Source organism: Pteropus alecto, unplaced genomic scaffold (genome assembly GCF_000325575.1).
Source record: "Pteropus alecto unplaced genomic scaffold, ASM32557v1 scaffold53, whole genome shotgun sequence".
NCBI classification, from domain to species: Eukaryota; Metazoa; Chordata; class Mammalia; order Chiroptera; family Pteropodidae; genus Pteropus; species Pteropus alecto.
Genome location: NW_006434366.1, coordinates 72,080 through 93,144, shown reverse-complemented (window position 1 = coordinate 93,144; position 21,065 = coordinate 72,080). Strand labels below are relative to the sequence as shown.

Genomic DNA, 21,065 nt, shown 5'->3' with positions numbered 1-21,065 from the left:
AGGTGGTCTCCCGAGTTGTGAAGAACATGCTTCTGCCTTTATAACCACAGACGGGCTTTTCCTGGGACTGGAAAAAGTCAACTATGAAAGCAAAGTAACGATTCTGCTAACACCGCTAAAAATACCTTGTTATAAAACCTCTAACAAGCTTTAAACTTTACATGTCTAGGTGATTTGACCAAAGGTTTTATCTGCTATATATTTGTCATTCTTTGTCAGGGCAGCAGTGTAAAATGCAAGGCATTTTGATCTGAATTGTTGAAAAAAACTTCCATTTATTTCTATATTCTTCTAATCACCAAAGAATATTGGCCATAATTCCATTACTATTTCTGATTCCACAAAAACAGCTTTTCAATGTGGAATAATCTCTTTTTTTAGTAGTCAGGGACTTAATTCAAAGGTTTTCAGTAGAAAGAGGGTCTATTAAAAGGTGTGTTATGTCTTGCAACTTGAAAACTGAGCCAGCTCCTCAGTGGGCCAGGGGCTTTATATTAGAGAAGCAGTCTTAACACTCTGATTGAATCAGACAAGGTCAAGGCCCTTCTGTTAGTGATGGGTGAAGGCACAAGGCTGGACTTCTGTTCTCTTGTCTTACCTGGACTATGCAAAGGAAGAAGAGGTCAATTTCACACCCTGCCCATTACAAGCAAAGACAGCAGAATGCTTGATACCAGAGAAAGATGCTCTGACTCATACCGTTCCAATTTCCAGGCTGACACTGACACTGTGCCAGCTGGGGGCAGGACACAGACCATGAGCAAGCTCATCATATCTGAAGCCAAGGCGGGGGCTGCTGGACAAAGGTGCCAGGGCAGCAAATGAGAAAAATTATTTCAAGTAGTTGGGACTGAAATACACTTATGCTTGGGGTAAGATCAGTTATTTGAAACAAATTATATAAAAATAAGACTGGCCAACCCCAAGAGTGTAGAGATGATCTTTCCAGCCTTTTCTAGTCCTGTGGAGCTGTGTTTATAAAGTCCTATATAGTGGAAGCACTTCTAGAGTGTGGGGCCTTTATGCTGTGATGCCCCAAACCACTCAGGCCTCATCCAAACCATCTTTGAGGGCTTCAGCAAAGAGGACCTAGGCCCAAGCCCCAGCATCTAAATGGCCTTCATTCAGAACTAGCCTGATGTTGTTCTTCAGACTTTCTATTAAACAATGCAAAACTCAACTCTCCCTCCAGCAACATGATTACCTGAGGTGGGAAGTGGAGGGAGCAGCTAGTTTATTTGCTCGTTCACTGCTTTGAAGCTTTGTCCTTAATTCGTTCATCTCTGCGTCTTTAAATTGGAGTTCGGACTGCAGTGACTGGAGCTGAAAGGCAAAAGAAACATACCTGTAGTGCCCTCATCACATACACACAAACACCTCTGGGCTTCAAAATCTCAAGCTAATGGAAAACAAATAATGAAAAATACGTTTGAAAGTCTGCTGTGACATAAATGTCCTAAAATATCAAGCTTTAGGTTTCTTTCTGAAAGACAGCATGGTATTCTAGAAAGATATTTTGATCTGAACGATTGTGAGGGTTCAAATATCATTTACTCAGACTCTCTGAACTTCAGCTTACCTGTGACAGAAATACCTGTCTTCACGGTTGGGGGAATTAAATAAGAATGTTCAATGTAAAATGCCCAGCACAGAACTTGACAAGGGGCCATATCTCACACAGTAACATGTTGGCCTTTTCGTGAATGCAGTGGTGCACAATTCCAGGCCTTTCTGAAAGTCTAGGCAGAGTATCTGAAAGAGTTTTACCAAAACCTTATACAGTGTGGGCAGACCTGCTGCTCTGGCCCTCAGGGTCTACGGCCAAGAGTATCTGCTGTCACTCACTCCCCTGAGCACACTCTGTGCCAGGCAGAGCACCAGACACAGTAAGTGCAGAACCTTTTAAATCTCATCACCACCTTCTGGTTATTTCCTGGACTAGGTTAGGGAAATGAGTCTTAGAGTTGAAATCATTGCCCTGAGCTCACCACTGGTAGGAGATAAAGCCTGGACTCAAACTGTTTGTCCAAGTGCAAATCCCTCCTTCTTCACCATACCTATGGAAAGGCAGCTGCTCCTGTTAGTGCTAGGCCCAGGCAGTTTAAAGTTTGCTCCTTTCAAGTTTGCTAAGTTTGCTGAATGAAGACCCCACGTCCTTGAGACTGAAGACTCGGGAGGTGCTAAAGGCAAGTCGGGGTATACTCTGGACAACTACTGTTTTTCTTCCCAGAACAGCATCTCTTTCCCCTGAGGAATGATCATCTCACCACCTCTATGTGATCTGAATGGGAACCCTCATCTCTGTGGTGACAGCAACTGGTTCAAGGACAGGCACCTGACTTGGGTCAGACCAATTTTATTTTTATTTTTGCATTTTTATAAGAGTTATATTTGAGCCAAACTGGCTATATTCTAGACAGCAAGATCTCAAAGGCTCCCAAGATCAGACCAATTTTAAATTTTAAAACTTGCCCGGAACTTTAAAACTTGAGATGGGAGCCCAAGTCTTTGATCTGCTCTGGAACACGAGCCTAGTTGCTTCTGGAGAACACATCCTCTTCCAGAAGGATGAAGCCTGTCTACAGTGCAGAGAGCAAAGATGAATCCTGGCAAGGCTTGAGGCAGTCAAGGCTCCAGCACACCAGTTTCCCCCCAGATTTAGTTATAGAAGCCAATACATTTCCTTTCGGCCTAAGCTAGAGCAATTGAGTTTCTGACCTGCCAAAGGAGTCCTAATGTAAACCTGTTTCTAGAAAGTCTAAGCTAGCGATTTATACCTGCCAAGACCAACCACTACAGCAAAGTGGCTTCAGATTGCTTCTCCAAACCACATGCAGAGCCTGAGGAAAACTACATGCAATGAGCTGATAGCAGACAGTATTTAAGACAACTGTTGAAATCTTCCTAGAAGATGTACATGCAACTTTGGTCATTGTTTCTAAAGGAGCTCAGTGAGCAGGCAAAGCTAGTGTCCATAATAACCAAAACAAATGTTCTGGATCACCTTTTTGGAGAATTCCCTTTCTTTGTCACTGAGTGCTTGAGTTTTCTCTTGCTCCAGAAGGAAATGTGATCTTCTCTGCTCCTCTAAAATCGATTCAGTCTGATGCAGTGAGTCCCGCAAAATTTTAATTTCTCCATTTTTAATGAGGACTTCTTCTTCCATTGCCTTCATCTACAAATCCCAAATCAATCTTGTGAAAAGTTTGTAAAGGAAAATTATATATGTACTTGTTTCAACATGTAGCTGTGGGGATGGAAAAAGCCCATGTAAAATATGTCCTATAGACCAATGAGCGCTCAAAATATATCTGTACCAACCAGATGTCACCTAGGCTCTATGGTCTGCTAGGCTCCTTCATGTGACAGCTGATATTTAGCAAGACAGCTTAAAGACACACTTGTCACTCATGCATACAGATTCTGTAGGCTCTAATAGGTCTTAAACAATTTGGGTCACACACCTCACAGAACTAAAATTCCACATTATGTTCCTGGTTTTCCTAAGGACCAAGGTTGGGCACATGAAGGAAGTCTGCTTTTTTGTACAACTGCTAATGAAAATAGCAACCATTATGATGTTGTATCATTTACATAAGACATAATTTATAAATTTATCTTTGTGCTAAAACGGAAAATTTGTATCTCTTTTTGGATCTGGTATACAGTGTCTGCATTCTTGTACTGGCTGTTAGGCCAAGGAATTTCAAGATTTAGTTTCTTTCAGCCTCAATTTTCTGGCATTCTTTTCCCAGCCTTCCCCCATTTCATGGGGATGAATCTGGACTCATTTTAAAACTTTTTTCTATTTTATTGTACACTGATTTACAATGCATGCATGAGTGAACGAATTAGCTATAAAAACCTCAAATTAAGTCACTTACCTTGTCTTTAAGTTCTTTGTATTGTGCCTGAAGTACCTCTAATTCAAAATTATCTTTAACTGGAACAATTTCTCTGTTTTTTCCTGAAGGGTTTTTTGACAGTCCATCTAATCTGGGGACCTTATGAACACCTGTAAGAAACAGTTCTCATATACTTTTCAGGACCCAACATTTTCCCACTTTTGCCAGACAATGTTGAAAAGAATCCCTCTTGAAAGCAAATTAGAGAAACATCTAGTAAGCAATACAGGTATCTTTCCAACCTAAGAACCTGACTCAAACTCATAAATGATCCTTACGAAATAATAGATCCTGTCACCCTCTCCCCATCCCCCACCCAAATTTAAGAATCTCATCTAAAGGCTGAAAGGCACTGTGGGGATCTCACTGGTCAGAACTCAATGATCTATTATTTAAAAATATGTACTAAGCACCTACAATGTGCAAGGCATGATTTAGTCTCTAACGGTACAATGGTAAGCAAAATGGATTGTCTTTACTGGTGGAGCTTATAAGACATTGAAAAATAATCACATGTACAAATGTAGAATTACAACTGTGTTGAGAGCTGCAGAGAACATAGGAAAGCCTCTAATAGGGGGGTTTGATCTAACTGAATGACTAGAAGGATTCCCCTAAGGAAGTGATGACTGAGCCAAAAGCTGAAGAACAAACAGGAAGTAACTACGAGTGGAGATGGGGAATGGATGGACAAGAAACAGCAATGTGCAAAGTTTCTATATTGTAAAGCAGGGAGAATTCAAGGAATGAAGGAGGGCAGTGTGGCTAAACACCAGAGAGGAAGGGACAGACCATGCTGGGCCCTGCAGGCCACAAAAGGATTTAGATCTTTATATTACAAACGGTGGGAAGTCATTAAAAGGCTTTCAGTAGGAATGTTCAAGTCTATTTGTATGACACACAGCCAGATTTGTTTCAAAAAGATAACTCTAGCTGTGTTGTGAAGTCTGACCTGTAGGGAGTCAGCACTGGGACAGAGAAGACTATTTAGCAGACTATTGTCCAGGGGAGGAGTGATGGTAACACAGATCAGGGAGATGGCAGCGATGATGCAGAGGCTGGATTCCAGAGATAGATTCAGAAGGTAAAGTTCCAGGGTTTGGAAAAGAATTAGATGTATGGTCAAGGTAAGAGAGCTGTCACCTTGTGCCACCTGAAAGGAGTGGTACTAGTCACTGTCGTGTGGAACATTTATTTGGTCATTTTCTGCGTGTCTGCTTTGCCAGGCACCGTGCTGGAGATGCTGGAGGATGACTGTGTTTCCAGGTAGTGATTATGTGGAATTTAAGATGTCTGTGAGACATCCAAATAGAAATGAAAGTTGCCCTCAAAACCTCTTTCTGGGAGCTCCACAGATTTCATTCATTCATTCCCCAACTAGAATGCAAGCTCCATGAAGGAAGGGGTTTTTGCTCATTGCTAAGTGTGCTGCAGTTCCTAAGGTTTGGCCACCTAGTACAATTTACTGGTTGTAAAAAGAATAAGTCTCTTTCATCTCTTGCCTCTGCCAGACCCCTCTTATGCTCATACAGCTCGACGGGGACAGTGGTCTTCATTAGATCTAAAGCCTCCCAAATTTGTCACAAGAATGGGTCTCCGTGTATAGGTAGTGATGGTTCTGATGGTGGTGGGAGTCGTGTTCCAAGGATTTCTGTTTAGAACTAAGAACCTAGTGGCCCTAACTTTAGAAACTGAAGTAAAATGTTAACCTAGCTTTCCATATTTCAAATCGATTGACACTCTTGATCCATTTCTCCTCAAAATTAAAGGACTTTTGGGGGGCACAACAGCTGCTTAAATCAAGCTGTTCTATATTTTTAAAAGGTGAAGGGTCAGTATGCGCGTAAGACGCCGGGGGCAGCGGTCGCTGAGGTCCTGAAGCCACAGCCATCAATGGTGTTTGGAGAGGTCTACATCACCCTCGGGGGAAAAAAAGACCCCTAGGTGCACTCACTGGACACGTCCTGAGCAGCGGACGGGCATTGGCTCAGGGCCTGTGACGCGAGGGTGTCGAGCTCCTCCAGGTCGTCCGCGGTGAAATCCCCGTGCGGGCCGAACGGGTCTTCGGGATCCAGAGTCGCGGTCGCGGGGAAGCCTCGGGCTCGCTTGCTCGGAGGGTGCCCGGTACTGGGCGGCGGGCCGGGGCTAGGCGCCGGGGGCCCGCTCCGCCTCTTGCTGCCGGGGGCGGAGGTTCCAGCCATGCCTGCCGCTGGTCAGTGCCCTAAGGCACCGAGTCAGCTATGGTAACCACGAGACTGGAAAACTGGACCAACCGCCCGCGAGCCGCCACCAGCCTCAGCCGCTGGGGCCACGCCCCCAAGCCCACGGGCCAATCATCCGCCAGCCGGCTGACGCGGGGAAATGACGTACATCCGAGCGCGCCGCCGTGCTTCGCTGAGTGCCTGTTCTTGGTCGCGTGCTTCCTCTCTATACCCGCTGCTGGGACTCAGTAGGTCCGCAGCCGGGGCTGTGCGCGGCGCGTTCCAAGGTAGTAGGGGCGCGGGTCCCGGGCTCACCTGGCCCACCGCGCGGTTGCTGTGCGCCCCCTCCCTAGCATCTCGTGGGGTACACAGCCACGCTGGAGTTCGCCTCGACATCCACACTTGCAGCCAGCACTTAGGGGTTTCTGCAACCTCGCTGTCCTGTGCTAGACCCACCTCTCACATGCCCCGAGGTTCTCATGGAAGGAGTACGGGAGAGAGGGTTAGGCGAGTACGAATATAACTGTGAGCAGACATGTTTGAGAACAGTAGGTGTTTTGAATGTGTGCATTTGAGGTAGGTATGGGGAAGAAAGTCTAAGGAGTGATCTGGAAAAGGTTGTGCATGTGTTGGGAGAGGGTGGAAACTGCTCAGGCCATTAACATTATTCATTCATTAATTTCTTTGAGAACGCTTGAGTGTTTTTGTCCCAAGTGCTGGTCATAAAGAAATGAATGAGGCTCAGGAAGGCGAGGAAGGACCCCTGGAAGTGGCACGTAGGCTGTCTTACAGGTTGAGTGGGAGTTACCAGAGTGAGCGAGGAGGCTGCCACTTAAGACTACTCAGACAAGCATACACCACCAAAATGGAAACCACTCAAGTGCCACGTAGCAGTTATCTGTGGCAGAGATAAGTAAGGCTTCAAAGAGGAGCAGGGATTCAAGTTGGGTTTGAGTGCCTGACAGGATTTTATTGGGCAGCAGTGGTGTGTAGGGCAGTTAACAGGAACAGGGTGTTGGAGAGTTAGGGGCAAGACTTTCATCCTTCCATGCTCAGTGCCAAATTTAGCCTGTGATTGTCTTGTGGGTGTTTTGTTAAAGCAGTAAATGAAAGGGAGATGGTTGTCAGGGCCTAGAGGCTCTGGAATACTTTCGTTTTTTAAGGTAACTGGTAGTTTCCCTCAGATAGCTGCTTAAGTTTTAATTGCTGCAGGCCTCTGGTCCTGTAAAGAGACAGGACTGCACTTGATTTGTCAGGAGGGATTAGGTTCCACTCTTAGGGGCAGTGTGCTGGCACTAGATCTCAGGGTTGTACTCAGCAGCACAGGGCTAGGTGCCAGCTGCCAAGGTCCCACAGGGACTGCCTAAAAAGTCCATAGAAGATGCTGCTGGCTATGCAATTTTCCAAGAGAGGACCAAAGAAGGATTCTGCCCACCTCCCCTTCATGTCAAGTACATTGAATCATAAAACACGCTTCGATCTATCAAAACATTTTCCAATTTTGACGTAGTGAAATCCAACTAATTCTAGAGCCCTTTTTGAAAACACATTTTCAAAGAAAGCTTAGCATTATTCCCATTGTTGTATCAATGGTTCTGGAGGGGAAATCCAATGACTTGTGCCTCTGAATTAAATGTTTCAATATATATGCATTTAGTACACATTATGGATGGCCTCTGTCTTCCAGGAAGTTATTCCTCCTGGAGTCAAGGGTGATAATTAACAAACATCAGGAGAAAAATATGAAACAGGGTAAGACATTGGGACTGCCCCTTTTTACAGTGATCAGGGAAGAATTCACAATTGTGATATTTTAGTTCTCTAAAGGGAGTGACAGAAAAAGTAGGCAACAATACAGTAAGGAAGGCACTTGCTTGTAATGTAGGCCACTGTGCCTCAAGATGGATCAAGGGGATGAACTGTAGATATCAAAGGGCAGGGAATGGTGTCTAGATCCCTTAGGGCCTCAGTGGTCATTGTAGGGACTCTGGCTTTTGCTCTAAGAAGCCACTGAAGAATTCTGAGCCAAGGAGAGATGAATTATAACTTCACAGTTTAGCAAGATCACTCTGTCCTAAGTAAAGATTAGACTGTAAGGGAGCACGGGTAGGGGCAGGTAGACAAATCTGCTTTTTTATGTAATCAATTCCTCTTACATAGAGGCAGAATGTGAGGAGTTTAAAAAGCATATAGCGCAAATAGCACACCAAGGAACTGGGACTTTACACTTGAGTCTAGGGGCGTCCAGAAGTAAAATGATTCAGGATACAAGAGTATTTACTAGTGTTAACAATATGAGTAGTTAAAAATCCAGGTGAGGGATTTTAGGGTTAGAATGGGGTGGGGGCATTGTAAGAAATATGAAGGGACCAGATTTAATTTTTTCCTGATGGGCTGAATGTGGAGTATAAGCCACAAAAACCTAGGAAGGGCGTTTCTGAAGCCCTTGTAGAAATGCATACCTGGGGGCTTCGAAATAAGCTTGGTTCTTAAGAGACTTTCAGGAATCTCTTCCTTCCCCAGTTTTCTTCCCTTCGTGACATGTATCAAGTGTCCTGCTGCCCTCTCACTATAGAGAAGTTCCTTGACAATAGGAACTGTTCACTGGTACAAGCTCAGCCTGCATATAGCAGACTCCTTACATGAACAGATTAGCAACCCCATTAAAACAAATGGCAATGTGGATGTCTTAACAGAAAAAGATGGGTTTTCTTTCCAAAGTACACCTTATGTAATATACTATCAGATATACAACCACACAAAAACAACAGCCATTTCGAATGGGTTGGTTTAATTCCAGGCGGTACAGAATTCAGGATAGAACAAAGACTAAAGAACACAGTTTGGCAGGATTCCAGGTTGGGTTTACTCTGACCTCACTGCTAAGGCTGAAATGGCTGATGAGAAGAATTAAAGAGATGAGCCACTGCATGATTATTATTATTTTTTTTACAAAAGTTTATTCTCAAATGTACAACAGTCTCCAAAACAACTTCATCTAGCTATAGATGTTATGGCAGGGAATCCGGATGTTAAAACAGGAATGGAATTAAGTATCACCATTGCCCCAGGCACAAGGAACGGCTTACTTTTTGCCAGATTTCTTAATTCCACCTGTGGCTGCAAAAGGAAAAAAAAAAAGTCTCATCTAGGGATCTTATGGTAGAAGCCTGAGGGGCCTGAAGTAGAAGGTTCGGCTCTTGTACTGGGCATTCTTTTTGACACAATCACATACAGGGCTTTACCAATATTGTCTATTCTGGGCAAAAGTAGAATGAGGATGAGGCAGCGGCACAAGTAATTGCTGTGCACTGGTCTGGATCTACACTGTGTTGTGTGCTTCACAGATTGGTTCATTTAATCCTCATCTCCTATCAACCCATTTTTCAGATGACGAAGTCTTAAATGGTAGGTCTTTGAAGTTATAAACTAGTATGTGATGAAGCAGGATTCCAACCTGGGGAGTCTAACTTCCACCTCCATATTCTTAACTGCCACGTCATATCACACGACCTTCCACATTATGATCCTGGGGCCTGGTTTACTCAATACCTGTACTTTACCCAATTTATAAATGACTATATATTTGGCACACAGTAGGTAATTTAATAGATGTGGAATTAAGTATGCCTAATATAGGAATGAAGATCCCAAAGGACTGACAAAATAAACCTTAAAAAAATTAGATGATGTCAATGGAAACAATTAGTATAGGATTTCACTAAGGACTGACACAGAGTAAGGGAAGGTGCAAGATACCTCACCATGTTACTTCAAAAAGAGATCACAACAGCTAGAATCTCAGTGTTGTGTGAATAAATAATAATGAATCCAGCCCACTGGGATAGAGGTCTTGGTAAGGCCTGGATGACACTCCTACCATCACAGCCTCCACCATCCCTAGTGAGGCTCATAGTGATCCAATAGAGCATACTGTGGAGGAAATAATCACTAGTTTGATGAATGTAAACAGCATTTAAGAAGCATAAATATTAGGGCTGTTGGGCTTGAAAAACATTTTTTGACGCAATCAATTTCTCCTACATAAAAGAAAAGAGGTAGAATGTTAAAGGTTTAAAAGGCATATAGTGCAACTAGCACGCCAAGGAACCAGGACTTTACATTTCAGTCTAGGAGCATCCAAAAGTCAAAAGGCGAGGGATACAAGAGTATTTACTAGCGTTAACAATATGAGTACTTAAGAAATAGTGAAATACGGCTTTGGGGCAAGAAATTGTGGCGGATATTTGGAAACCCAACTGTATGAATTCGAAGATATATGAATTTTTGTGTTTCCAATTCTGCCTCTCCTCCAAGGAAGGGAAGCAGACCGCCTGGCAGGCAGGCAGGCAGGCAGGCAGATTTCGTTTCCAGACCTGGCCTGACTTCGTCCCTTCCCGCTGCGGCGGATCCAAGCATGGCTAGGCCATCCGACGCAGTGGACACCAAGAACCAAGACCTCCCCACTCACCATCCAAGCAGGACACGGGCCTGCCCGGGCCGCGTCCAGACCGATGCTCAGAACATTTGTTTGGATTGGGCTCTACCTAGACCTCACTTACCCAGGGGGCCCTTCCCCGCGGCCTTCGCTTTTAACTCCTCGAGTTTCTTTTGCTCTTCTTTCTGCTTCTGCTTGAACGCCTTATCTTCCTAGGGAGAAGCAGAGCGGGTTCACGCCAGGCGGGTTTCCCAGCCCCTCCGCGCCCGCCCACGCCTCCGCGCGGCCCTCACCTCGTCCATCTCCTTGGCCTGCTTCTTGGGCTGCTTCAGGGGCTTCTTCTTGCCACCTATGGACGACACGAACACGCTCAGCCCGGCCCTCACCGGGTGCTGTCCCACTCCACCCCGCCGGCCTCATACACTCACCTTCGCGGCCGGACATGGCGCCTGCCGCCCCTTCCCCAGACCCTGCCACCGGAAGCGGAGCTCCCGCGTCCCACCCCTTCGCTTACACCTCCCCGCGGGCCCGCTGATTGGCTCCTAGTCAGGAAGTTGCGCTCCCCCTGCCGGAAGCGGCCGTCTGGAGGCGGGTGCTGAAGGCTCAGGGATCAATTGAGAGGCGGGCGTTCGTTTGGGGGTTGCAGTTCGAGCGCGAGGCGCGCCAGGTATGGGGCTGGGGTGGGGGTCGTTCTGTCAGGGGAATGTCCGGAAACCAGGAGGGGTGCTAAACCGGAAGGCATCGGGGCTGGGGTCGTGCGCGGGCAAGGCGCTGCAGGTAGAGGGAAGAGTATGTGCAAAAGGCCTTGAGGCTTGGCGCGTTCCTGGAACCGAGGAAAGCACAGAGTGACTGGAGGGAGAAGCGAGGGGAGGTGGCAGAGGTGGGCGAGGGCGAGATCACCTGGTCCTCGAGTTTTGGAGGCCACCCGAAGGAGTTTGGGTTTCATAATATAGTACGAGGCGCGACTTTTTTGCAATTCTGTTTATTCAGTACATTTTTGTTGATTATGTACTACACGCAGATAATATTCTAGGCACTGAGGATGCAGCAGTGAACAAAACAGTGCCAGCCCTGGCAGAGCTGATATTCTAGTGGAGGAGACTACAAGCCAAGTAAATGAGTAAAATCTATATCGCAGGTCGTGTGATATGTGCATGAAGAAAAATAAAACACAGACAGTGGATAAGGAGTGCTGGAGTGGGGGTGGATGGCAATGACGTTTGAAAAACAGGAGGCAGCAGGCAGTACAGATAGTGAAAGCTAGTGCGAAGGCTCTGAGGTGGGGCTAGTTTAGTGTGTTCCAGCGGTACTAAGTCCATGCGTAATTATGTAAGGTGAAGGATGCATTAGCTAACCTTATTGTGGTGAGCATTTAGCAATGTATGAGTGTATCAAATGATCACATTGTACACCTCAAACTTATACAGTAGTATATATTAATTATATCTCAAAGCTGGGGCAAAACTGTCCTTGTGGCTGGATCAGAGTGAGAACAGGGAGACTAGTGGGAGATGAGGTCAGAGAAGAGAGGTCAGAATGAGAGCCAGGAGGTGGAGGCCCTGTGGGCCACGGAAAGGATTGCCTTTTACCTTGAGAGAAATGGGGAACCATTTCAGGGTTTGAGCAGAGAGAGTCGTTTTAAAAGGACCATTGCTCTGTTGACAGTAGACTGTAGGGGCTAGAGTAGAAGCAAGAGGCTCCTAGGATAATCCAGGCAAAAGATGCTGGGCATTGGGACCAGGTGGTAGCAGTGGCAGGGACAAGAGTAAGTGATTCTGGATTTGGAAAGGAAGTGGCATCAGCTAATGGATTGGCTGTGAAGTGGAAGAGAAAGCAGAGTCAGGGATGATGAGAGAATTTTGGCCTGATTTGGACTTGGGGTTTCCATCAACCGAGATGGAGAAGGCTGTGGGGAAAGCAAGTTTGGGAGGGGAAGATAGGATCCCCATGAACCTTCTGAGCAGTGATGTGCATTGGGCAGTTTGATAAATGAGCCTGGAATTCAGAGGAGAGGTCTGGGCGGGAGAAGTCACTAGTTGGTTTTTATTTTGAAGTAACAGCTTTATTGAGATACAATTTATGTACCATGTAATTCTATTTGGTGTGTACAGTTCAGCAGTTTTCGTATTTCACAGTGTTGTGCAACCATCTCACAATCCATTTCAGAACATTTTTGTAGATGCGTTTTAAAGCCATGAAAGTGAGTGAGAGAGGAGGCTGAGGACCGAGCCCTGGGGCACTCTGTGGAAAGGTTAGGGAGATGAGTGAGGATAGGAAGCCAAGTGTAGAAGGCATTTCAAGGAGAAAGGACCTGTCACAAGGCACAGGCTACTGAGGACTGAGAACTGGTCATTGGATTTAGTGCAGAGGTGACCTGGTTAAGAGCAGTTCCAGTGTCAAGGAGTTTGGCTGTAAAGAAGGGCAGAGGGATAGGGCAGTTGCTGTAGGGGGTGTCAGATCAATTACTGGGCAGTGTCTGAGGAAGGGAGAGGCCGTGGGGCCTGGGGCCCAGTTTGGTCCTCCCTGGAGCATGGCTTCTTCACCCAACAGGGAGAAGGGTATGGGACAGACACTGGCAGGTGGGAAGGTGTGGTGGGAAGTTCTTTCCTAATTTTTAGCTATTTTCTTGGTGAAAAATGAGGCAAGCCATCAGCTGCAAGTGAGGATGATGATGGAGGTTTGAGGAAAGGGCATTTGGTGGGGACGAGTGAGACAGTGGACAAGTGAGAATGGATTTGAAAGGGGCAAGATTCTGAACTTGGGCCTCAAGGCCCTGCTTCACTTGGCCTCTGTCCACCTGTCCAGACCCTTCTATCCATTCCGCTCTCCTCTTCTTTCCAGATGCATCAGCTGCCTTTCAGGTTCTAGACGACCTTGAACGCCTTTCCACTTTTTCTCTCTGCCAAGAACATCTTCTCTTTGCTGGTTGGGGGGTTTGTGAGACACCTGAGTGGAGAGGAGCTGAGCAACAGGCCGGGGCCTGAGGACGGGAGGCTGAGAGGAGGGACCGAACCGAAGGAACAGCTTGGGGGTCATTGGTGCCTTCCCTCACAAAGAGAAATCCTGCTGTCACCAAGCTTACGTTTGGTGACGGGCTAAGAAACAAATAGAGAAGACAGTATGCATCTGATGGAGAAAAATAAAGCAGGTAAGGTAGCCAAAGAGGGAGTGGTCAAGGAAGGCCTTGCCAAGAGGTGATATTCGAGCAAAGACATAGAAGTCAGGGCGAGCCGACTGGACTTGTGGAGAAAGAGTGGTCCAAGCAAGGAAGTGGCAGGGCACAGGCCCTGTGGCGGGATCGTCCTTAACATGGTAGGGTGGCCAGAGTGGAATACAGGGATGGAGAGAAGGAAGGGGATGAGGGCTGAGAGGACTGGGGCATGTTGGCCACTGGCAGGACTGGTGTTTATGCCAGGTGAGATGGGACCTGTTAGGGGTTTTGAACTGAGGGGTGTGTTCTGTCTTATGAGTTAACAGCCTCTGGTTGTCATGTGAAGAGGGGCAGCTGTGATGGGCAAGGGAGGAAGCTAGACTTCGTAGGAGGCTGTAGCGATCATCTCTGCCAGGGGCGGGTGCCCTTTCTGAGGTCCAAGAGTGGGCAGCTGATAGAGGAAGAGCCGGGAAAGGAGGCTGAGAAGGTTGGAGGAAGCCCAGAGAGGGTAGTAATTTCAAAAAGAGAGGGTGTTGAAAGCTACAGAGGTAATGGAGAAGAAATCTGAGGAGCGCCAGCTGGATCTGGCAAGGTGGACATTTTGCAGGGCCTCCAGGAGAGCAGCCTTGGTGGCAGACTGGGAGCAAAAGAGAACGGGGCTGAGGAAGTGGTGACAGCCAAGGTGGACACCTTTCTGCCGAGCATTGCTGAGGAGCGTGGATGCTGTGGTCGGCGGGGCTGCGTGCTTTGCTTTGATAAGGGGTGCACCTGCAGGATTGTCGCGGAGTCACAGCTTGTGTGCAGAGGGCACTGGCATCGAGGCCTAGTAGGCTTGCCTGACTGCCAGTGGCCACATGCGCTCCTTTGGGCCTTACGAATGGGACCCAGGGGTTCGGGTGCGGCATCAGCTTGAAACCGCTGTTATAGGGATGCCCCATTCTGTGGCTCTCAGCTCGGGCATACTTTGTCCAGGAGGCCCATCCCTCCCCATCCAGCTTGGTTTTCAAGAGGGCTCGAGCTTCTCTAAGCACAATGGGTAGGAGGCCCTGGGCAGGTCTCTGTCCTACATCACCTTACATCAGAAAGCCCGTTTCTTGGTGACTGGACCACCCCCAACTTGTCTTCCTGTCCCCAGCTTTCTCTACTTTTGTCTCTCTGGCCTGGTTCTTTGGCCACCAGGTGTCACTCTGACAGCCAGTGTCACTACTGGGGTCTCCAGGGGTGCAAGGGTGGTTTGGCCAGAGGAGGGTGCTGCTGGCCCAGGTTTGCCCAGAGAGCATGGGTCTCGTGGCACTCTCTCTTGGGGGTCCTCAAAATCACAGGTACCCTTGGGCTCCCGATAATGGGAAACTGTGCCGTTCAGGTGGTGAAGTGGGCATCGTTGGGGCCCAAACGTCAAAGCAGAGTTGAAAAAGGAAAGATTAACCCAACCTGTTGAGCAGTGACTGAGGTCGGAGCAGATGGAGAAAGTTTATGGGAAGTGAAATGGGACACTGGGATTTGGTGACCTGGAGAGTCTGGGCTTGCAGGGCAGAAGGAGGAGGGTCGGCGTGAACCTAAGGAAAGTTGTCCTCTGTCGCTGAAACCCGCTGGTCCCACAGTTTCCCCGGGTGTCTTTATCAGTCTTTGTGGGGCTTTGTCAGCGTGCGCACAACTCAGGTTTGAGAATTTCCTTTGCCATTAACAGGAACGTGGGCACCAGAACTCTTATTCAAGTCATAATAGAGACCTGGGGGATGCGGAAGGCATGATTTCCCAGATACATTCTTTCCTGATGTATCCTGTTGTCCGGGTCCCCGGGGAAAGCCTGACCGCAGTGGCTGCGATCTCCAGGCCCAGCACAGCGGCTCTCAGTTTGGACTTCTTAGTGGAAGTTAGTCGGTTCAGAACTGTCCCTAGGGCTTGCAACCTGCCTGACTCATGCCCAGCTTTCTCAGCTGTGAGTTGATCTGTCTGGTGTCCCCCACAGATCTCCCAATGACAGGGTGCAGCCCTGTGTTTGCCATGCAGCACGTCGCGGGTGTGCCCCCCGTACTGATGCGGAGAGGCCTCCTTGGAAAGGACCCCTCTATGACCAGGACTCTCTGCAGCCCAGGCCCCAGCCAGCCGAGAGAGAAAAGGCCTGAGGACGTGGCCCTCGGGCTGTATCACCGCCTCACAGCCCTGGGAAGGGCCCTGGGGCATGGCATTCAGCAGCGAGCGTCTTCCACGGCCAAGACTTGGTGGGACAGATATGAAGAGTTTGTCGGACTCAATGAGGTTCGAGAGGCCCAGGGAAACGTGACCGAGGTGAGGAGGGGAGCCCAGGTGGTTGACCCTGCTCCCTGACTGGGGAAATGTGCCCCAGAGGCTCCTGCCACACAAGTCACCAGCCCGAGTCACCAGCTGCCAGCTACATGGTGCTTAGAGCCACATCCAGATTTGCCTTTTCTTGAACAAATGCAAGTAGTAGAGAGATTTGACTGTTCCTCACATGACAGCATAGGTTTGATAGTACTAGGGTGAAGATCTCTGTGTAACTGTGACCCCCATCCCCCTGAAAATAAGTTGCTGTGTGCCAGTGAGTCCCTGGCCAATAGCATCCATTCTGTCAGGCCAGCAGACACTTCCTTCACTGACAGTTTGGGGGTTGGAGTTGAGAGTTGATGTGTTACCGTGTCCTCGAAGCCCTGTGTGGAAGGTAGAGGCCCTGAGAATCGTACTAGGGGTGGAAAGAGCTGCCTGTGTTTGGCAAGTCCTTTGTGAGAGCGGATGTGCACTCTGCCACCTGTTCCCACTCCTGCCTGGGTGCAGACCAGTACAGTGGGGTGGAAGGACCTGGACTCCAGCTGCGGAGTTTGAGGCAGAGTGCTGCCTCTGCCCTTGGAGGTCACAACCTTGGCTGAGACAGGGTTTCTGGGCCTGTAAAACAAAGCCGTTGCAGTGCCTCTCTTGGCACTGTTGTGAGGTGTCACTAAGGTAACACGTGGAAACGTCTTTCATCGGTTCTTTTCTGTAGTTTGTCAGACTAGAGTTGGCTGGGTTCGGTGGACAAAGATTGCGTGCAGTCGTAGCTGTTTTCCAGTTTCCCAGGGGCATGTTATTTCTACTTGAATGGATTAATCCGCTGATTCCGGTGGGCGTGGCTGGGGCTGCACTTTGAGGACCACTGAGTGAGCCGGGGTTCTGTGTCTGAGGGACTCTCTCTGCCTTTTGCACTGACACCCCGCTGACCTCAGCCACAGTGTTTTGGGACTAGAGATGAGCCTGTGCGGCTATGGTGAGAAGGGGTAGCCGGCCTCCGTCGTTCTCTCCACAGGCAGAGAAGGTGTTCATGGTGGCTCGAGGGCTCGTCCGCGAGGCTCGGGAAGATGTGGAAGCGCAGCAGGCCAAGCTGAAGGAGGTGAGGGACCGCTTGGACCGCATCTCTCGAGAGGATAACCAGTACCTGGAGCTGGCCACTCAGGAGCACAGGATGCTGCAGGTAGGCACCTCGGGAGGCAGCCCTTCCTCACCTGGACAGGGACCCTAGGTCATGGAGGGGTGCGGTGGAAACCCTGACTGGTCTGGTGGTCAGAGACCTGATGAGGAGGCAAACCAGAAGCCCCAGTTGGAGCGACCGGGCCCTAGGCTTCCAGAGCCCATCCACCCGCCTCCTTCTAGAGTCCTGGAGCCAGCAGTCCAGGGCAGCATAATTGGGGCCTCAGGGTGCTGAGGAGGGAACACCATGGAGGGTGCTGGCCCCAGGAGTGCCAGACGCTTCCGTCCTGAGAGACGCATGTCTGGCGAAAGCAACACTGCCTGGGCGGGAGGACAGTGCGGCTCACCTCAGCCACCCTGATGCCTTTGCTCCCACACCCGAGCGAGCGGGCTTGTGCTGCCTTCATTCATTAGCACGTAATCGGTGCCAGGCGTGAGGCGGAGCCCCAGGGACACGGTAGTGGGACATCTGCTGGCAACTAGAGCTTCACAGTCACACCGCTGCTGTATAATATCGCTTTACCTCTGCAGGAAGAGAAGAGGCTTCGCACGGCCTATCTGCGTGCCGAAGACTCTGAACGAGAGAAGTTCTCCCTCTTCTCCGCGGCCGTGCGGGAAAGTCATGAGAAGGAGCGCACTCGGGCTGAGAGGACCAAGAACTGGTCCCTCATTGGGTCAGTCCTGGGAGCCCTGATTGGCGTGGCTGGCTCTACCTACGTGAACCGTGTACGGCTGCAGGAGCTGAAGGCCTTGCTCCTGGAGGCACAGAAGGGGCCTGCGAGCCTCCAGGAGGCCATCCGAGAACAGGCATCCAGCTACTCCCTCCAGCAGAGGGACCTCCACGACCTCATGGCGGACCTAAGGGGCCTGGTGCAAACAGGGCCAAGGCAGAGCTCTGGGTCCCAGCCAGGTACTTCCCCCACCCGAGACAGAGACACAGATGTCCTTTTGGCTGCCTTGAAAGAGCAGCTCAGCCATTCCAGGCAGGTCCATTCCTGTCTAGAGGGTTTACGAGAGCAGCTTGATGGCCTGCAAAAGACTTTCAGCGAAACAGCTGGGGTTGTTCGGCTTGCGGAGGTTGCCGCACTTCCAGGCCTGGTGGAGCCAGCAGATGGGGCCGTGCCTGGCGCCCTGCTGGAACAGGGGAGGGTGGTCCTGGCGCTGGCGGACATGGAACAGAGGCTAGAAGCCCAGGTCAACAGGAACACCATCTATAGCACGGTGGTTACCTGTATGACAGTTGTGGCCACAATGCCTGTGCTCTACATGCTGTTCAGGGCCAGCTAGTCCCTGGACCCAACGCCAGAGGGTCTGAGGGGATGGGTGTGGGAGTGGATTTAGTTAAAGAATCCAGGCAGTGAAGTGAGCCTTTGGGGGTGCACGCAGCCTCAGCCTGAGTCTGAGTACCATCCGTGTGGCTCACCAGCAGGCACACTTTGCTTTTTAGGCAATACTCATTTACATTAATTATGAAAATCTGTGCTAATGTCCAATTAAATCGTCTTTGAGTTTGTATTATTTAAAGTAATTGACATCAGACTGAAGTTTCATCTGTTGAAAATTGAGATTTGGGACCCAAGGGTTTGGCCTCGAATTACAGCAGTCACCCCCTTTTGTCCTTTCTCACCTGTTTGTCTTGTCCTTGGTTCCGGACCGTTTTGGATGCACTTACCCTTTAGGCTTGGATTTTCATTTTGGATTTCCTGGCCTGCCCTGTGTCGGGTTGCCTGGGCATTCCAGTGAATGGAACCTAGCCTGCTGCCCACCCATTGGTGACCATGGTTACTATCCCTCTTCTAGATCACTTCCTCTGCCGTGATGGGGAGAATCTCCTGGTTCTAACACCAGAGGGATGATCAGAGGAGAGCAGGGAAGAGGGGTTGGGGAAAGAGCTGATAAATTATGCTGGGGACATAATTACAGGGGTCGGTCGCCAGTCTGGGTCCCTGGTGCACAGTGCTTTGGGCAGCACCGGTGTGCCACCAGGGCTGGGTTCAGCTCACCAGCAGTGTGCACAGAGAGGCAGTGATGGGGAGGGGCCTCCCAGAGGTGGGAGATGCAGCGGAGGGTGTGGGACTGCTCTGAGAACCCCTGACCTCTCCCTTTTCAGAGGGGGAGGGCAGCCTTTGACCTCCCGGGCTAAATGGCCACAGGTGGCCTTGTGTGTCTTTGAGTAAACAGTGGGGAGGCACTCTGTACTCTCCTGGGAGTCGTGGAGGCCTCTCAGGTCTGGAATACCTGTCAGAGTAGACCGAGGTGGCATGCAGGGTCTGCGGTAGGGGCTTCCTGCGGAGCCAGAAGTTTTCCCACCAGGTACCCTTGCCTCTTGGAGCCTGTGTTCGGTGCCAGGCGTGAGGCGGAGCCCCAGGGACACGGTAGTGGGGCCCACAGGTGCTATGAACCTCTGAGCTCCTGGTCCCTTAGTCATCTGGTCACTTCTTTCTTGGCATTGTTTTTCTGTAATGATTCCTCAAGATGGCGTGGGATGAAGTGACCTCTGCATTTGGGATGTCCACCCCCCTGATGGGGTTGGAGGTGCCATATCAGATGAGGGGTGCTGTGAGATTTGGAAGTCCTGGGCACCCCTCTGGGCGAGGTAGGTCCTGAGGGGTATGCACTTGAGTGAATGGATTTCGAGAGGGGAGGGTTGCAGGGACATGGAAGGGGCTCCCCACAAGCTGCACAGGCAGGAAAGCCATGGCAGGTGAGGGACTCAGGGCAGAATGACCTGGCTGAGGTGACAGGTGTGGAGGAGGGTGGAGCATAAGGTTCGAGAATGAAGTGAGGGACCGGGGGTGCCAGATGGGCATGCCCCTGGGTCTCTGATGCCGCAGGCCAGGGATGAGGGAACTGGGGAGGGGGTGCCATGCTGGTGCAGACCAGGGGTTGAGTGCCTGGACCCAAATGCTGGAAGGAGATAGAGGGAAGGGAGAATTTGGAAGGCAGAGCTGGGTAGACGAGACTGAAGGCAGAATCTTGGTGGGGAGTGTCAAATGGGAAGAGGGTGCCTGTGCTGTTAGCTCTGGTCGGCAGCCAGTATGGATGACCTGAACGTTCTGGGGGAGCTCTGGGGACTTCTAGGGTGATTGTATGACAAATTTTTCCTCCCAGGAGGTCATCCTAATGACCTTAGAGGCGAAGTCCTCTAAAAACCCTAATAAGATGGGCCAGGTCTTGGCTCCTGAGTTTGCAGTGGGCAGGCCAGGGTGAGAAGGGCCCAGCAGGGGGCACAAATGGACCTCTGGAGAGAGCCTTTCTGCTCAGCGGTTCCTCCCTCCGAAGGCCCAGGTATTTGCCTGTGAGGGAGTCTAGACTTGCCCAAGGCTTCTCGGTTATGGGCGGGTCCAGGTATAGGCCAGGGTGGAAAGGAAGGAAATGCGCCTTTGCTTGTGCACAGCCGAAGTGTCTTCCTTTAAGAGCCGGGCTAGGTGTGGAATCACCTCCACTTGCCGGTGAGCAAATAGCCTTGTGTGTGTAGTGGGGGGCGGGGGTCAGGTTACTTGGCTTAGTGGTGGCGCAAACCCAGGCCCAGCCCCGAAGGCTGCGCTCTTCCCGCACAGCCAGAGGTGGGGGCCGGAAGGAGGGGTTGGCTGTTTGGGAGTCCTGGGAGTAGGGGCGGTGGGCAGGACCGGGTGCGGTGGGAGAAACAAGGCGTCTAGGAGTTCAGGTAAAGAAAGTTGGAGGAGGCTAACCACTGGAGCCAGGTATTGCAAAGAGGAAGCCCGGGGTACTGCAGGGCAGAGGTGGTGGCCAGGGAACAGGCGGGGCAGGTGAGGGGCGTGGGTCCCACGCGTGGGTCGCACCGAGCGCTGGCAGGCCCGAAGCAGCTCGGGGCTTGTACCATCATACCTGGGGGTACAGAGCGCGCCCCCTGCCCCGGCCCCCTCCGGTCCCGGGAGGGCAATTCCGGT

The 21,065-nt window shown here is 49.9% G+C and overlaps 3 protein-coding genes and 1 long non-coding RNA gene across 7 annotated transcripts in view; 2 read left to right on the top strand and 2 right to left on the bottom strand.

The window, feature by feature from the left end:
• The window catches only part of ATRIP (ATR interacting protein), a 13,613-nt gene extending 7,398 nt beyond the window's left edge, over nt 1–6,215 (bottom strand). Inside the window, exons 1-5 of the mRNA XM_015587158.2 lie at nt 5,860–6,215; nt 3,885–4,015; nt 3,005–3,175; nt 1,205–1,323; nt 7–67 (exon numbers count right to left, since the gene is read on the bottom strand). Of these exons, the coding sequence (XP_015442644.1) occupies nt 7–67; nt 1,205–1,323; nt 3,005–3,175; nt 3,885–4,015; nt 5,860–6,106 (729 nt within the window). The 5' untranslated portion in view covers nt 6,107–6,215. The remainder of the gene's footprint in view (nt 1–6; nt 68–1,204; nt 1,324–3,004; nt 3,176–3,884; nt 4,016–5,859) is intronic.
• Nucleotides 6,216–8,878: 2,663 nt separating this feature from the next.
• Nucleotides 8,879–11,069, bottom strand: LOC102882959. Its single transcript, XR_439128.3, has 4 exons — nt 10,973–11,069; nt 10,838–10,893; nt 10,669–10,756; nt 8,879–9,226 (listed from the first exon to the last, which is right to left on the bottom strand). It is a non-coding gene; the product is annotated as an uncharacterized LOC102882959 (long non-coding RNA).
• Nucleotides 11,070–11,111: 42 nt separating this feature from the next.
• Nucleotides 11,112–18,686, top strand: CCDC51 (coiled-coil domain containing 51). Of its 3 annotated transcripts, XM_025044838.1 has the most exons (5): nt 11,151–11,211; nt 13,386–13,692; nt 15,665–15,984; nt 16,994–17,158; nt 17,686–18,686. In XM_025044838.1, the coding sequence occupies exons 2-5, from the start codon at nt 13,665–13,667 to the stop codon at nt 18,439–18,441; spliced, it is 1,269 nt and encodes a 422-aa protein (XP_024900606.1). In that variant the 5' UTR covers nt 11,151–11,211; nt 13,386–13,664; the 3' UTR covers nt 18,442–18,686. The 3 variants fall into 3 exon arrangements, with proteins under 3 accessions (XP_006909116.1, XP_015442717.1, XP_024900606.1); XM_006909054.3 differs by lacking the exon at nt 13,386–13,692 and having other exon boundaries at nt 11,112–11,211; XM_015587231.2 differs by lacking the exons at nt 13,386–13,692; nt 15,665–15,984 and having other exon boundaries at nt 11,112–11,211.
• A 2,148-nt stretch (nt 18,687–20,834) lies between these two features.
• PLXNB1 (plexin B1) overlaps nt 20,835–21,065 on the top strand; it is a 26,231-nt gene continuing 26,000 nt past the window's right edge. For both annotated transcript variants that reach the window (XM_006909053.3, XM_025044837.1), the window contains exon 1: nt 20,835–20,858. The gene's annotated coding sequence lies outside the window, so the exon portion shown is untranslated. The remainder of the gene's footprint in view (nt 20,859–21,065) is intronic.

Bases quoted from the DNA above. Each gene is read 5' to 3' on its own strand.
- CCDC51 (XM_025044838.1), top strand. From the start codon at position 13,665: ATGCATCTGATGGAGAAAAATAAAGCAG. The intron at 15,985-16,993 runs GTGAGGAGGGGA...TTCTCTCCACAG, and splicing joins CCCAGGGAAACGTGACCGAG to GCAGAGAAGGTGTTCATGGT. The intron at 17,159-17,685 runs GTAGGCACCTCG...TTACCTCTGCAG, and splicing joins AGGAGCACAGGATGCTGCAG to GAAGAGAAGAGGCTTCGCAC.